The sequence below is a fragment of the Cricetulus griseus genome, chromosome 2, assembly GCF_003668045.3.
Source record: "Cricetulus griseus strain 17A/GY chromosome 2, alternate assembly CriGri-PICRH-1.0, whole genome shotgun sequence".
Taxonomy (NCBI): Eukaryota; Metazoa; Chordata; class Mammalia; order Rodentia; family Cricetidae; genus Cricetulus; species Cricetulus griseus.
In genome coordinates, this window is record NC_048595.1 from 276,005,432 (window position 1) to 276,022,377 (window position 16,946).

Genomic DNA, 16,946 nt, shown 5'->3' on the forward strand with positions numbered 1-16,946 from the left:
GACCTCTGTGTGGTTGCTATTCCCGAGGGTGGGGCCCCAGTGTGGCGAGATCGCCAGCTCCCTGCAAGCAGCTCTGGAGAGGCTGACGGGGATAGGGGGATACCTCATTGGTGCACAGTCCCGGTCGCCTGCTTTTCCGGACTCTTGGCATCCCTTAACTGCAACTGACAAGGTAATTCATGCCCCCTTTTGGCCTGGGTCTGAGGCTCTCTGCTTGCCCAAGGCCACTTACAAAACCAACAAAGAACTAATTGTGAGCTGTGCAACTTTTAGAAGGCACATTGTTCAGAGACTTTTCAAGTCCCTAGATTCCGACCGTGTGGCGTTCCAGGGTTATTTTCAAGGGGAGGAGAAAACGTGTGTGACCCCTGAGAGCCAGGGACCTGGCCTTTTTGAACCCTCAAATTAGAGCTCCTGGGTGTAATTCCGGGCTGCACTTTCTGGAGTGTCCCCGAGGGAGCATCCTTTATCCTCCTAGCCTCCAGATCACCTGGGTCACCACTATCTAGAGAGGTGGGCTCTCCAAGAGTTGCTTGGGAGGGTGCGCCTTGGCCAGAGTGCACGAATTCCAGACGAGAAGGCATCTCCTGGATGGCGAGGCAGCAGCAGCATCCATTCGGTTTGAACTTGTCCTGGGCCTCTGAAGTCAGGCTGGACTCTCGGTGGCTGGCTGCTGGTGGGCGCCGGGGACGCAGCCTACGGGTAGCATTGGGGCCTTCGTGAGCTGGAGGAATTCGAAGCTCGTGGGTCGTTCAGCCTGAGGATATCAGGCGGTGAGGGCGAGGGCCATTCGCGCTGAAGCCACCCCCCCCCCCCGTCCCTTTCACCAGCATTTATGAGACCTTCGAGATAGCGCTTTAACTCTCCTTTGGGTGTTTATCCAAAATTTATTGCGCCTGTAAACAGCATTAATCACAGTGGTATTAACCTTCCCTGGAGCGCTTCCTAGTGTGAATGGCAGTTCTTGGCACTCAGCGGTTTCCTTTACAAGTGGAATGGCAAACTTGTTCCTCCGCTTCCCTCACCACTCTCTCCAGCATTCCTAGCTTTTCGTTACTAGTGAGTGAATAGTTTTTGCAAGATTTAACAGCTTTCCGTCACAGCTGCACATGGTTGAATATTCTTTTATAATGACACTTTTTGAATGTTGTATGTTCTTGAACTTTTGCCTCTAAAGCCGCCATTTCTGGCGTTCTGGTCTGTGTAACAAACAGAGAAGCATCAACCCTGAAGGAGAAACTGGTGCATGTAGGTGGGTGGGTGGGTTTCAGTGCGAGAACCTTTCTCTAAACTTCACCACTGTCATTTAGAGGGAGGAGACCTGGCAGCAATTGTGTAGGGTTCCTTGCACAACCTCGAGGTCATTCACCTCTAGTTTCTCCCTTATATGTGTGGAGTGTGGCTCCTTCCATTCCATAGGTGTGCAAGCCGAGCCTCTTTGGGGCCCATTGCTGTTAAGGAAGCTTCGTTTCTGTTCCCACAGCTAATTATCGTAGCATTTTATTTATGTATTTTGAGACAGCTCTCATTATGTGGCCCAGACTGGCCTTGAGCTTGCTTCAGCCTCCAAAGTAGCTTGAGCCATGGGTGTTGTATCACCACGGCTGGCTTGCACTTGGTAGTTTGGAAGGAAGTATTCTTAAACTTTCTTACTGAAATTGGAACTCCTGGGACATTAATGGCAACAAGAGTTAGTGGCTGTTAAATGTTTAAATGATCTTCTGTTAGTGTCTTTCCTCGTCATTCTTTTTGTTGTTTTTGTTTTTTTTGTTTGTTTGTTTTTCTGAGACAGGGTTTCGCTGTAGGTTTTGGAGACTGTCCTGGAACTCTCTTTGAAGACCAGACTGGCCTCGAACTCTCGGATATCCCCTGCCTCTGCCTCCCGAGTGCTGGGATTAAAGGCGTGGGCTACCACCGCCCAGCTGTCTTCATTCTTTTCTAGTTCCTTGATCACTTTTTCTGCTATGATTTTGAAGTGTAGTAGGCATTTGCATTATCAAGAAGAGGACTTAGGAAAATTTATCCCAAGGAGAATGGCAGAATGAAACATTATAACGAAAAAGTGTTATTAGTCATATGGAAATGAAAGGAAGCTCTGTGTAGGTTACCTTTTTTCTTTAAAAGAAATTTAAAGATGGCTCAGTGGTTAAGAGACAGTCCAGGTTCACTTTCTTATGCCCTTTTCTGGCCTCCTTGGACACTACATACACTCATAAGGCAAGCATTTACACATACATTTTTAAAAATGCATTTAAAATATTTATTGATTGTATGTGTGAAGAGGGAGCAAGTCCCATTGCACACATGCAGAGGTGATCAGGCTTAGTGGCAGGTGCCTTTTTAGTAGAGTGGAAAACTTTTTGAGAAGCCTTAATGTGGAGGTCCCTGGATAAAACTAGTTCTAAAGGAGAGCACTGGACTTGTCTCTTGAAGGAACTTCATTCCAGGAAAGAGAATTTTCCTTAGACAACTGGGATTTTCCATAATAACATGTTTATATATTCTCTGAACAAGATTCTGGGTCTCTAAAAATATTAAGATACACATAAAAGTTTAGCAACTCTTTCACAGTTTTGTAGTTGTAGATAGGAATATAAAATTTTATGATGATATTCTTTGGGTGAAGTTTGTTTTTGTTTGTTTGTTTTTCCATCTCATGTATCCCAGGCTTGCCTCAAACTCTCTGTATAGCAGGGAGTGTATATGAATTCCTGATTCTCCTGCTGGGGTTACTGGTCCACTCCAGGTAAAAAACTGTTTGGCAAATGGCCAGGCTGCCATCCTTTTTCCCTGGTCTCTTTTGAGGTCAATGTTGTTGTTTGTTTTTGTAGTTCTGGGGATCAAACCCAGAGCCGTGTGCATAATAGGTAAGTCCTATATCACTGAATCACGTCCTCAGCCCTTTTAGTTTCTTTTAAATTTTTGGACAGGTAGCTGTGAGTCACCATACCCAGATCTATAAACTCTTTTTTTTTTTTTTTGGTTTGATATTTTGAAACAGGGTTTCTCTGTGTAGCCCTGTATGTCTTGGAACTCGCTTTGTAGACCAGACTGGCTTCTAACTCAGGTATCCACTTGCCTTTGCCTCCCCAGTGCTGAGATTAAAGGCATGTGCCACTACACCCGGGCTCTGTAAATTCTTAATAATTGTACAATCATATAAACATTTAAAAAGTTTTTTTATTGTCCCATAAAGTCTGGGAGACTGATGAATCAATGTATACATTGAGCGGAAGTGGTTCGTAAAGCTTCAACAACTTGCCAATGTTCCTTTGCTTTAACTCTCATTTTGCTATCGTTAATGGACTCTAGTCGCTTCCTGACTTGTAGAAAGAGAAGTTATTATGCTACATAATGTTTATATTTATATAATAAAGTAGTACTGAAGGCTATAGTGCTTGCTTGTTAAATAATAGAACACAATATACTATTATAGAAATATGAAATTTAAAATAACAGTATTGTACAACTCCTTCTTAGATGAAACAATTGAAGCGGCTCATTGGTTCAGAGCACTTGTTCCTAGCACCCACATTGGGTGGCTCACAATCACCTGTAACTCCATTTCTAGGGAATGGAACACTCTGTCTTCCTTGGGCATCTGGCACATCCACATGCACAGACATACATGTAGGCACTCACACGTACACAAAGTGAAAAACCACTAATGAATTGAGTTGTCCATTTCTATGTAGAAATAAACCCTAGTTCTGACATTTGGTTTTCATCTGTTCGTGTTTAGGTCCTACTTGGCAGCTCAGGCAGACCTAGAACTCACACTGATCCTCTTACCTTGGGGATTGGAGACATGAACCTCCTTGCCTGTCTCTGATACTCATTTCAATGTGTGAATTTGTATTCTTTTTCTGCAAATTACTGTGTGGATGTCTTGAGTGTCATATTCCTAGCTAATGACTAATGTAATTGGTATTGGGGCACTCGTAAAGGGTCCAGGAAAGAGATGGATGCTGAACTTAAAACTGAGCTTGGCTCCTTTCTGGGCAGTGTAATCCAGGAAGCTCAGGAGCATCATGGAACAGTACTTGCTGGCGTTCTTGATGAATGGGTGTTACTGCAGGGCAGATCTTCAGTTCTTTAGATCCGAAAGATGTTTCTCACAGTTACTGAAGACTAGGTTGTTTTATCTGAGTGTTACCTATGTGCAGCAGAGTCAGGGTGATAAACCTTCTAGAATCAAGTCTGTATCATTGGTCAACACAGCTATCTACATATCTACAGTACATACCACCCCTGAAACTTGTTCCATATTTCCAAATGCTTTTTGTCCTTTTTCATCATATGTCTCAGAAGAAACTTACACTCAACCAATCCAAATGACATTATTTCTTCCTCTTTATCCAGTGCTCTCAGTGTTTCCCAACCCAGTAGATAGTCCATTCACTTCTGGATTGCCCAGTGCCAACTGAGTCACTCAGCATCTTAGTGTTACGTATTTCTAATGCCCAGGCTGTTCCCAAGTCTTATTGATGTCTTTATTTAATATCCTGTGTATCCATTCATTTTCCCCCCATCTAATCTCTTGAGGCCACAATCACATAGTACCTGTAATATTAGTAATGTTATAACAGAAAGATTAGCATAATAGATACCCAGCTGCTCTTACTTTCTTTATAATATTTGCTTCCTCTGCCTGTGTGTATCTTTGTATATACACACACATGCATATCAAGGTACATAATATAAATGCATAGACATTGAAGATACTCTCATACTTTACTGCTAAATATTTAATCGTGTGTCTTCTACAATGGAAGATATTCTCCTACCTAACAACACTAATTAGTCCTGGAGTTTAACATTGATATAATAAGAATGTCTAAAGTAAACTCTATAACGTTTTCTTTGCAATTCAGTCCAGGATTGTATTTGGTGGTTAGGTCTCTTTAGTATTGTTTAATCCATGGAGTTCCCCTTTCTGGAGGTAGTTTGGTTTGAGTGATATTGACCTCCCCCCCATGTTAGTGTGGAGTCTCCTTCCAGTGTTTCCACCTTACTTTTTGAGACACGATCTCTCACTGAAGCTGGGGCTCATTGATTGGCTATGATCTTCCTGTTTCCAGCCCCTAGTGATGGCATTGCAGGCACATGCCACATACCTGCTTTTGTTGTTTTGTTTTTAATCTGGGTATGGGAGATTGAAGTTGGTTCCTCTTGCTTGTACAGCAAGCTTTTTACCATGGAACCATGTTCTATTCCCTTAGTCCATTTTCTTTGACACCCTCTCCCAATAAGACTCATGTTTGATAGTTTGGTAGAAATACTCTATAGATGGTGCACTGTGATTTCCATTGTAGCACTTGATGCCCCGCTGATTGTTCACTGGTCAAGGTTGGGATTATTTTCCTTTAACATGGTAGCATGAAAGGATTTCAAACACAGAGAAGAGCTGAAAATTTTCCATTCAACTTCTCCTTACTCATGACCTAACTTCTCAAATGAGCACACTGCTGTAGTCCTCACTGGTTACTCTGGCCTCCTGACAAGCCACCAATGTCAACATGGTTATGTCACCTCTTTGTTCGTCGTTGTCCTCAGACAGCTATCAAAGCCTCTCTAGGAATCTTTGTTCCCATCTTCCTTCCTCACTTTTTCCTACAGATATACTTCCTCTTGTATGTTTATTGTCCCAAAGCACTGACATCAGCCCTCTCAATCCTTGGTGGTACTTGTACTTCACATACCAAGCTCTTCTTTTTTCTACTTTCCATTTTGCCTAATTAACTTCTTCCTCTTCTTTAAGGCTAGGTTTAAATGTCATTTCTTCAAGGAAGGCTTCTCAGTGGCCCTGGGCAGGACAGCTTTGTTCACGTTATGCCTTTATTACTTTATGTTTCCGTTTTGTACAGTTGTCAACTATCAGGGTTGTAATGAAGTAATTTGTTATATAATGAATCTATTAGTACCTGTGAGACTTAGTGTATGTAGGTTCCTAGTGGACAAGGCTGTGTCAAATTTCCATGGCTGGGTTCAGTGCCTTACATGGTAGATGCCCAGTAAATTTTTACTGGTTACTGTATATAACTTGTATTAGAATACATAGGGCTGGGAGATGGCTCAGTGGTTAAAAAGCTTGTCTCTGGATCCCAGCACCCATGTAAATGCCTAGCAGGTGCAGTGAACCTTTTGTAGTGCCCAGCATGTGGCATTCGGATTTTTGAGATCCCTGGGGTTCCCCAAAATTCCTACCTTAATGTAAAATGTGGAGAGCATCCGATGAAGCAGACACCCAATGCCAATCTCTGGCTACCACATGCACAGACATGCATGCATTTCCATCCCTTTCACACCAGAACACACAGACATATGCCAGAAGAAAAAAATAAGGGATATGTTTATGTGTTTCTAGTCAACCCTTTCTCTTTTCCCTTTAGGTATTCATGCCAAGCTGGACCACTATTCAGAGTTGACAGTCTGCAGAATAAGATTAGGGAAAGCCTTTGGATTACATTGAAACTCAATCACGATGGCCAAGTATGGGGACCTTGAAGCCAGGCCTGATGATGGGCAGAATGAATTCAGCGATATCATTAAGTCCAGATCGGGTGAGTGATGAAAGCTCCTGCCAAGGATCTTTCTGTATAGACTATGCCGAAGACAGAGCTTTCTAGCTTGTTTTGCATTGTTCTCGTGAGAAACTTAATTCTGCCCAGGGACCGTTGTTCTGTTAAAGGTGACATCCCATTTCTGCATGGCCTGTTTTACTTTCTCAGCCTTCTTTTTTTGCCTTGTGTGTGGAGTAGCATTACTGGAGAAACTGTTGCCTGCAGCCTAATGCTGCTCAGTTATGATGTCAATAAGATGTATAAATGGGATGGAGAGATGGCTCAGTGGTTAACAGCTTATCTTCCAGAGGACATGGGTTCAATTCCCGGCATCCACATGCCAACTCACAGCTATCTGTAGCTCCACTTCCAGGGATCTCACATCCTCACACATATATACATACAGGCAAAACACCAATGCATGTACAATAAAAATAAATTATGTATTAAAAAAAGATGTACAAGCATAGTTGAACATTTTTCCTTATTTCCTGAAATTAGAAAGGAGTCACATGGAGTAGTGAATACAATAGTTTCTGGCAGAAAGATCTTGTGTGGGACTCCATTACCTTATGCCTACCTACCATGTTGCTCTTGGAGGCCATTGCTGGAATGTTACTTCTTTCCTTTTTAAAATCCTTTCAACTTCTCAAGGCACAGCCCCCCCCCCCAACCCCCCATCTGATCAAATCAGCCAGACTAAGACAGACCAATGATTTCTAAGTGAACATTTTGGATTGGATGTCTTTGGATGCCATCCCTCCCCCCATCTTATTATTATATAACTGCTGCTTTTCATTTCTGGTTCCTCAAATGAATCAACTGGGGAGTTTTGTTTTTTGTTTTTTTTTGTTTTTTTTTTTTTTATTTTTACAAATGCAGATGTCTTGGCTCCACTCCAAACCCACTGAGTGAAAATTTCTGTATTTTTTAAAAAAAAGCTTCGAACATGATTCCGAGGCAGGCTCAAAGGGGAGATATTTTTGAGCAAGCAGGGTCTTCTGAGCTCTGTCCTGGCTGTGTACATTGTCCTTTAGTGACTCCAGTAGTACAAGCATTATATCTGGCATCACTCTTAAAAACATAAACAACAACAAATGGAACTCAAAGGTGACTTTTGCTGTGGGAAATGCCCTTGTGTTATGGTAAGAGCACATTGTTCTTATTTCAAACTGCCAAAATATGTGCAGGGAATGTGATCCCAGTAGGAGATGCATTTTCCTTCATGCTGCCGGTGGTGTTTGGCTGGTAAAATGTCTGGATGTCACAGATGTGGCCGTGACTATGCAGTGGCTGTTGTAGCTTAAGGAATCTTTGCAAGGTGCTGTTGGCATGCCCTTTGCTGTATGAACTGCAAAGTGTACTCTGAGGAGGTTGTGTTCTCTTAAATTTCATTTCAAGGGTACAGAATTCGTATTTAGAAATGTGTACGGGGACAGGAAAGTGGAGGAGAGACAGTTGGGTTTCTTTGTCTCACAGTCTATGAGTTGTGAAGAGGAATGACCTTTAGTTTCATTATCACTCAACCTCTATGATGCTGAGAGCTTGGATTTGGCGATTGGGAGGTGGCTCTGTGGATAAAGCAATTGCTGCAGAAGCCTGATGGCCCAAGTTCAATCCTCAGAACCCCAGTAAAGAGAGGTAGAAGGAGAGAACTCCTTCTGCATGCTCTGTCCTCTTTCTTCCTACATGCACAGTGGCATGTGTGTGGACATATATACAATAACAATAAATGAAATAGGTACAAAATAAAGACCTTAGACATTTATCACTCATTCTCCGGCTTTGTCCACTGGAGAACAGTTATTATGTAAAATCTTAACTTCTAGAGTATATGCTGAGTATCCACACTTCCAAACTATCTCTTAAATTTAAAATGACGATTTATAAAGGCTAATATCGCTCATTGATACACTGCTTCAGTATAATTTGTTACTCTGTATCCTTTTTGGTGCCAAGGATTGATTGTTTTCAAAAATATTCCTTTGCGTGTGCGTGGGGGTGGGGTATCCGTGCCACAGCAGGCCTGTAGAGGTCAGAGGACAGGTTTTTTTTCTCTTGCCACCCTGTGCGTTCAGGAGATCAAAGTCAGGTTGCAGTGCTTGTTGAGCCATCTTTCTGACCCAGTGTACTGCTTTTTTAAAGAAGGGCCTATCAACTGGTCGAGTAATTCTGTTTGCAGAGTTTCTTCCTAGGCAGGAGATATAAATGTACATTTCAGTTGACTGCAGTACGTTTATAATAGAAGAAAATGGAAAATACCATAAAAATACAATTTGGGCATGAGTTAGGTCTTGTTGCCTAGAGTGTTTAGAAATGATCATCAGTGCTAAGGTTGTTACTATTTTATTTAAAACCCATGTTCTCAGTCAAGTGACTCTAGAAATAGCAGCGAACTTACTGTTTCTTTCCTGGGATCGCACAGCTGCATAGATTACACAGAATCCCAGTGAAGATAATTAAGTTAGAGCATATGACTGAAATAGGTATGTATTCATAAAAAAGTGATACTGATGTGTGTGTCTGTGTATATGAGTATGTATAAATATTGTAAACATGAAAGATGCTGTTGTATATCATTAAGTGATTGTGATACAGGAAGCTATTGATATGAAAAGTATGGTTTTAAAGATTGCTGGCAGAAGGGCTGTGTATGGTTCAGTGGTTAAGAGCACTTGCTGCTGTTACAGGGGACCTGGATTCATTCCCAGCACCCCTATGGTGGCTTGCAGCCATCTGCAACTCCAATCTCAGGGTAGGCAATGCTCTCTTCTGACTCCTGAGCCCACCAGGCATACACGGTGCATATACATACATACACGTAGGCAGAACATTCATACACATAAAATAACAAAATAGATAAATGTAAAATAATTTTCTGAGTATGGTGGCACACCTGTTATCACTTGAAAGGCTGGGACAGGAGAGTTTTGAGTCTGAGGCCAGCCTGGGCTACATTATGAAATTCTGTTCCCCCTCCAAAAAAAAAAAAAAAAAGAAAAGAAAAGAAAAGAAAAAAAGAGAATAAAAAGATGTGAAATACACACCCAAATCCTCTTGGTATTTGTGATAATTTTTTTCTACTATCCACAAGTATTTTCCAAAGCTGCTTGATGAACCTGTATTATTTAGTTCTTAATATTTTAAAAAACTCTCAGATTGCTTGTAGTGTTTTAATGCCAGGGTTATGGGTTATGGCTATACCCTCTCCCCCTTTAGTGGCACCTACTTCAAAACATGATGAAAATTTAGCTACTGCATAGCTGAGATATGAATCACATTCCTTTGGCTGGATTATGTTGCAAAAGCTGGCAGATAAATTTGGATTTGAATGAGCCTGTGAGTCATCTTGCTTTCTGGAAAGCACATTCTCCATTTTTGTTTAGGGCAAATCGTTAGTATACAGTGGTATTATCGAAGGGTGCTCCAAAGTTGACAGATTATCAAGAGACTTTTAGAAGTTCACATTACATAGTAGGAATGAACTATGCAGTAAATACATGGAAAGATACTTACTGGATATGCTCCATGCTACTCCTCCCTCCCTCCCTCCCTCCCTCCTTCCTCTTTCTTTCTTTCTTTCTTTCTTTCTTTCTTTCTTTCTTTCTTTCTTCCTCTTTCAGTTTTTAAGAAGGAGTATTTGCTGGGCACCTGTTACTTGCATGTAATCCCAAATTTTGGGGGTGGAGACAAGGCCAGCCTTTGCTACATATGAAATCATAAAGAACTCAAGTGTGGTGGCACATGCCTGTAACTACACTATTTGGGAGACAGTCAAGGGCAGTTTAGTCAAGTCCCATCTCAAGAAACACCCATACTCCCTACAAAAGAATATTTTCCTATTGGAGAATGAAAAGCCTGAAATAAAATTGAGAATTTTATACATGCATATAACGTGTTTTGATCAAATCTACCTCCATCCCTCTCCCCTGCGATTCCTCACTTCTCTTTACTATTCCCTTCCAATTTCATGTGTTCTTAAAATTTTTTCTTTTCATTTTGTGTGTGTTGTTTTGCTTTGCTTTTTTTTTTTTTTTTTTTTTTTTTTTTTTTTGCGATAGGGTGTGATGGATACTTTTGTGTCATCTTGACACAGGCAAGAGTCTTCTGAAAGGAGAGAACCTCAATTGAGAAAATGTCTCCATAAGATCCAGCTATAGGGCATTTTCTTCATTAGTGATTGATGGCAGAGGACCCAGTCTGTTGTGGGTGGTGTCATCCTTGGGCTGGTGGTACTGGATTCTATAAGAAAGCAGACTGAACAAGCCATGATGAGCAAGCCAGTAAGCAGCACCCCTCCATGGTCTCTGCATCAGCTCCTGCCTTCAGTTTCCTACCCTGTGTGAGTTCCTGTCCTGACTTCCTTCAGTGATATGGAAGTCTAAGCCAAATGAAACCTTTCCTCTCCAACTTGCTTTTGGTCGTGGTGTTTCATCACAGCAATAGTAACCATAACAAAGACATAAAGTCTTACTATGTAACCCTGGCTGGCCTGGAACTCACTATGTAAACCAGGCTGGTCTCACACTCACAGATATTCACCTCCCTCTGCATCCTGAGTGCTGAGATTAAAGGCATGTGCCACCACACCCAGCCTGCCTGCCTGCCTGCCTTTCTTTCTTTCTTTCTTTCTTTCTTTCTTTCTTTCTTTCTTTCTTTCTTTCTAAAAGCAGGTCTTTGAGAATTTTGTACAACTTATTTTTTTCAGATTTTTTTAAATTTGAATTAGAAACAAGATTGTTTTGCATGACAATCCCAGTTCCCTTCTCCTTTCCATCCTCTCCTACCACTTCTCCCACAACTAAAACCCTACCTATCACATATCCTTTCTGCTCCCCCTGGATGGTGAGGCCTTCCGTAGGGTGTCATCAGAGTCTATCATATCCTTTAGGATAGGGCCTAGGCCCACCACCGTGTGTCTTGGCTCAGGGAGTATTCCTCTATGTGGAATGGGCTCCTAAAGTCCACACCTATGCTAGGGATAAGTATTGAACTACTACAGGAGGTCCCGTAGATTTCCTAGGTTTCCTCAATGAAATCCATGTTCCTGGGGTCTGGAGCAGTCCCAAGCTGGTATCCCAGCTATCAGTCTGGGGAGCAAGAGTTCTCCGATGTTCACGTCAGTTGTTTCTGTGGGTTTCACCAGCCTGGTCTGGACCCCTTTGCTCTTCACTCATCCTCTGCATCTGGATTCCAGTTCAGTTCAGTGATTAGTTGTGGGTGTCTGCTTCTACTTCCACCAGCTGCTGGATGAGGGCTATTGGGTGGCATATAAGTCAGTCATCAATCTCATTATCAGGGGAGGGCATTTAAGGTAGCCTCTCCTCTGTTGCTTGGATTGTTAGCTGGTGTCATCTTTGTAGATCTCCAGACATTTCCCTAGTGCCTGATTTCTCTGTAAACCTAAAATGTCTCCCTCTATTATGATATCTCCATTCTTGTTATCTTCTATTCTTCCCCTGACTCAACTGCTGCTCCCTCATGTCCTCTACATCCCTCCTCTTCTCCCCTTCTCATTCTCCTAGCTCCCCCTACTTTTCCTGTACTCTCAATTTGCTCAGGGGATCTTGACCCTTTCCCTTTCTCCAGGGGACCATGTGTGTCTCTCTTAGGGTCCTCCTTGTTTACTAGCTTCTCTGGCAGTGTGGATTGTAGGCTGGTAATCCTTTACTCTATGTCTAAAATCCACATATGAGTAAGTACATACCATGTTTGTCTTTTTGTGATTGGGTTACCTTGCTCAGAATGGTTTCTTCTAGTTCCATCCGTTTTCCTGCAAATTTCAAGATTCCCTTGTTTTTTTTTTTTTCCCCACTGAGTAGTACTCCATAGTACAACTTATTTTTAAAGCAGGTCATAAGGTCATATCCACTCTCTTCTCAAACTCCTCCCAGATCTACCCTTCCCTTCCTATCCACCCAAATTTGTGTCATCATTTTTTTTTTTAATTCACTGAAGCTAGTTTGTGTTTCCCATATACTCTTGAGTGGCTAATTACTGGGTGGCTTGGTTGACTTACCAGGGGTGTGGTGGTCTGAATGACAGTGACCCCTATAGGCTCATATGTTTGAATACTTGGTCCCTAGTTGATGAAACTGTGCCCATGTCAACAACACACATTCACTCAGGACTTCTCTCATTCCTTGCAACTAAGTTATCCAGGGTAGGTATTGGAATAATTTAAAGAACAAAAGCCACACAACTATTTGTGGTTGTAGTACATCTGCCTTAGATATGAGTAATGCCTACAAAGGAATTTGAGGGCTGTGGCTGAGAGTCACTTTGTAGAGTGCTGACCTGGTGTGTGTGAGGCCCTGGGTTCAATCCCCAGGAACACACGAACTAGTGGTGATCCACACCTGTAATCCCATAGCTCAGAAGCTATGTACGGGAGGATTAGAAGTTCAGGGTCATTGGCAGCTGGCCAGTACTGCATGACACCCTGTCCCCAAACTCAGCCAACCAAACCAACCCCCACCCCACCCAATAAAAAATAAAACAGAAAAAAGAACAGGACTAGAAAGCATTTGTTGTCTACGGACTAGGATTTGGGGTTGCTAGCAGTCTGCTGCTGAAGCACTTGTGATAAGATTGTAATAATGACAGCCTAATCTGTATAAGTTGGAAAGCTTAACAGGTTTGTAAAGATTTTAAGAGGGTTGACCAAGAATCATTTTTAGGGGAACTACATTGTTGCTGGAGTGTGTGGTTTATGAACTTCTCTTTGGAACATCATGAAATATGAAATAATAGGCTGGACATGAACATAGGTTCTCTCTCTCTCTCTCTCTCTCTCTCTCTCTCTCTCTCACACACACACACACACACACACACACACACACACAATCTCAGCACTCAGGAGGCAGAGGTCAGTAGATACCTGTGAATTCCAGGCTTCATAGTGAGTTCCAGGTCAGCTAGTAATACAAATTGAGACCCTGTTCCAGAAAAGAAAGAAATAATGATAACAACATGGTTCTGGTTGCATATAAAATGGAAGACGGTCCTCACTCTGTTGGATTCAGTCAGTGGCTAACATTTATTAAAGTGTGTGATATTGGATAAGCCATCATCTTTCTTGGTCACAGTGATGTTGAGAGTTTCCAGCCCAGGGCTCCTTGAGACTCATGGCCCCAGACAGTGTGTCAGTGAAGCACAAGTGAGACTGAAATATGTGAGACCCTGTGTAAAACTAACTATCAGCAGTTAAGAGTGTTTGCTGCTCTTCTAGGGGACCCTACTTTGGTTATTAGCACCCATGTTGGGCAGCTCACAATTGCCCATAGCTCTTTGGAACATCATGAAATATGAAATAATAGGCTGGCTAATAATTAGCTAATAATAATTAGCTCCAGAATATCTAAACACCCATTTCTGGCCTCAGTGGGCACCAGCACAGGTCACATACATGCATAAATACATAGAAATAAAAAGAACCATTAACCTCATCCCCCCAAAAAACCCAACCAAACTAAAACTAAAGAAACTCAAGGATGACAGTTTTATCACTTCCCTTCCCTTTACTACATACACACACACACACACACACACACACACACACACACACACACACACACACGTTCTTACTGTGTAGCCCTGGCTGTCCTGGAGCTCTCAATGTTTACCAGGTTTGTCTCAAACTCACAGAGATCTGCCTGCCTCTGCCTCTCAAGTGCTAGTGGGACTAAAGGCATGTGCCACTACCTCCTTTATTCTTATCTAATCCTGGGTTCTAATTGTTGAGGAAATTAGAGCCCATGCTAAGCCATACTTACGATGTGGCTACCCAGCCTCGTAATGCTAGCATCTTAATGATGGTTTAGCATCTTACACTTAGTGTTCACATACTTCCAGCAGACACAGTGGCAAGAGGTTAGCCCACACAGCTGTACTTTCACTGATGGCCTCAAAAGCCATACACAAGTCATTAGTTACACGAGTCTTTTTTCTGTTGCAGTAGGACCTACCCAGGTGCCTTTGCACATACCTCTTTTTCTGCATCATTGTCTGGTTCCTGTGATTCCTATCAGGCTTAAATACAGTCTTCACTGAGTGACCTTCTCTGTTGACTTTGGAAAGTCCTAGTTGGTCCCCCCCTCCTTTTCTTTCTGTATTTATTTGAGAAAAGGGCTTGCATTACATGCAAGTCTGGTCACAAACTCACGATTCTCCTGTTTCAGCCTCCCAAGTACTGGTGTGACAGGTGTGCATACCACACCCTGCTTAGTCATCCTGTCCCATATCACTGCTTGTGATTTCTCTGTTTCCTCCTCCTCACTATCTGGTGCTTTGCTGGCATTATGTACTTCTTGATATCCTTCCCAATACAGCTTAAGTCCATGTGAGTGGGGATCCAATATACCTCTGGCACCAAGCCCAGTGCCTAAATGATTACAGCTGAGTCATAAGAACTTACCCAACGGAAAGGGCTCCACAGCTGGGAAGTATAGGAGCTGGGATTTGAACTCAGGTTCGGATCCAACTGGAGAAACTCTGCATAGCCTTCTTGTTTACAAGGGTCTTTATCCTGTGTCTGCTGGGAGGCTCATCGGTTATCATTTGGTACCCAAATCTGTTCCTTGCTGATGTGCCCAGTGTTCACTGCCTGCATGTGTCCTTTCTGTCTCTTCCTTGCTACCTACTGAGGGTGACCCTGAGCTGAAATCTGGAGCTGCTTTGGTTCCCTGGTGGCATTGTAGCCCACATAAGAGACAAGACCTGCTGCTCCTTGGCCTGCCTTCAGTTTTAGCTCTGTTCTGTCATTCTCTTCCGGGAGTTGACAAAGGGGAAAATACTGGAGGACAGACAGTCCTTGGGGTAGAAGATGAGAGACTGATACTCTCCTCTGACGTGAATTCTCTTTCTCTCTTTCTCTGATGGCTGTTCAAGGCTTTTAACTGGCTGGCAAAGAAGGTAGGATTTCAGATGCAGTGACATTTGGCACAGTGTAGGCCCTGATCTTATGCCCAGAGAGGTAACTGTGCTGTTTGAGATATGTGGGGGAGGGCAGAGGAGCCCTTGAAACAAAAAGAAAGCAAATTTCTTTACTGATGGTTAAACTGTGTTACATTATAGCAAGCTTACTGAAAAATGTGCCATGTGACATCTGGGGTCCACTGTAGTTGCCCAACAAGGCACAGTGTGAGGGGAAGGATTAGGAGGTTGGCTTTCTCTATTAACCTTTTAGAACATTTTCTTCAGATGACACAGTGGCTGAATTGAATTTATAGGATGGGTGGTCTGCATTAAAGTGTTTGTTGTTGTTGGTATTTTATTTTATTTTTTTTTCATTTAAAGTAGTATCTGTGAAGGATTTCCCCCCCAAGTTTAAGGGACTATGAAAAACAGTTCCTTGCTCCTCCTGACGCTTTCCTTAGCTGGAATACTTGTGCTCTGAAGGGAGCCTTTCAGCCTTGTATTTTTCCATGAGCCCTTGGGACTTTCGGTAGGGGACAGACAGGGACCCTGCTGGAAACTCAATTCTATTAGAGACAGTAATCCTTGTACCTGGCAAAAGTCCTGTCTCTGTTGTCACCTCATGAGACTAAGGAAGAGTGATCCTAAGACTTGTCTGTGCCAATAGGATTTTTCACAAATTGGGTCTGTGGCTGGGAGAGTTATAGTGGAGATCAGTTGTGACTGGAAATTGTGAATGGCTGGGAGCTAATCTAGCAGAGGCAGTGTGTTTATTATATAGACAGGGTGGAAAACTCAATTTGATTGACTCTTATTTGAACCCAGGAGTTTGAATTAGAAGCCGATAAGATGATTTTCCTGTGAACAAGGCAATATGCATGGTCATGTCGACAGTTGTAAACACAAGTTAAAATTTAATCTAAAGCAATGGAGATGGGATGCAGCTGGCTAGATTCCCTCCCCTCTTATACTGTGTGGAGAAATAAGCATTTAATATGTTATTGTTTTGATATTTATTATTTTGGGTCGGAACTGCTTAATAAGAGCTACACTCAATTCAATAGTTGGAATGTGAGCCAATGTGAGTTTTTGTGTATATTTGTGTGTACCTGTGTGCGTGTGTCCGAGTGTATAGGGACCAAAGGACAAACTCTGTTGCCGTTTCTCAGGAGCTGTCAACATTTTTCTTTGTCTATGAAGGTCTCTCACTGGATTGGAGCTCTGGCTGGCTCCTGGTAGTCTGGCAGGCCATTGAGCCCCAGGGTTCCACCTGTCCCCATCTCCTTAGTTCTGGAATTGTAAACATGCCACCAGACCTGGCATTTTTTTTTTTTTTTCTTCAGGTTTTTGGGTTCAAAACTCAGCTCCAAAGGCTTGCAGGGCAAGACCTTTACTGACCAAACTACAGTATAATGTAGATTTACTCTTGCGATAGTGGCTTGCGACCCAGCCATCTTGGGAACCGGT

The 16,946-nt window shown here is 42.5% G+C and overlaps 1 protein-coding gene across 7 annotated transcripts in view; it reads left to right on the forward strand.

Annotated features, from left to right (window-relative positions):
* The window catches only part of Utrn (utrophin), a 484,152-nt gene that overhangs the window by 630 nt on the left and 466,576 nt on the right, over nt 1–16,946 (forward strand). For 3 of the 7 annotated variants that reach the window (XM_027402008.2, XM_035440386.1, XM_027402013.2), the window contains exons 1-2: nt 21–172; nt 6,393–6,563. In XM_027402008.2, coding sequence (XP_027257809.1) covers nt 6,485–6,563 — 79 coding nt within the window. In that variant the 5' untranslated portion in view covers nt 21–172; nt 6,393–6,484. Of the gene's footprint in view, nt 1–20; nt 173–628; nt 774–6,392; nt 6,564–16,946 lie in introns of those variants that run through there. The other 4 variants (XM_027402010.2, XM_035440385.1, XM_027402009.2 and 1 more) reach the window with 2 other exon arrangements.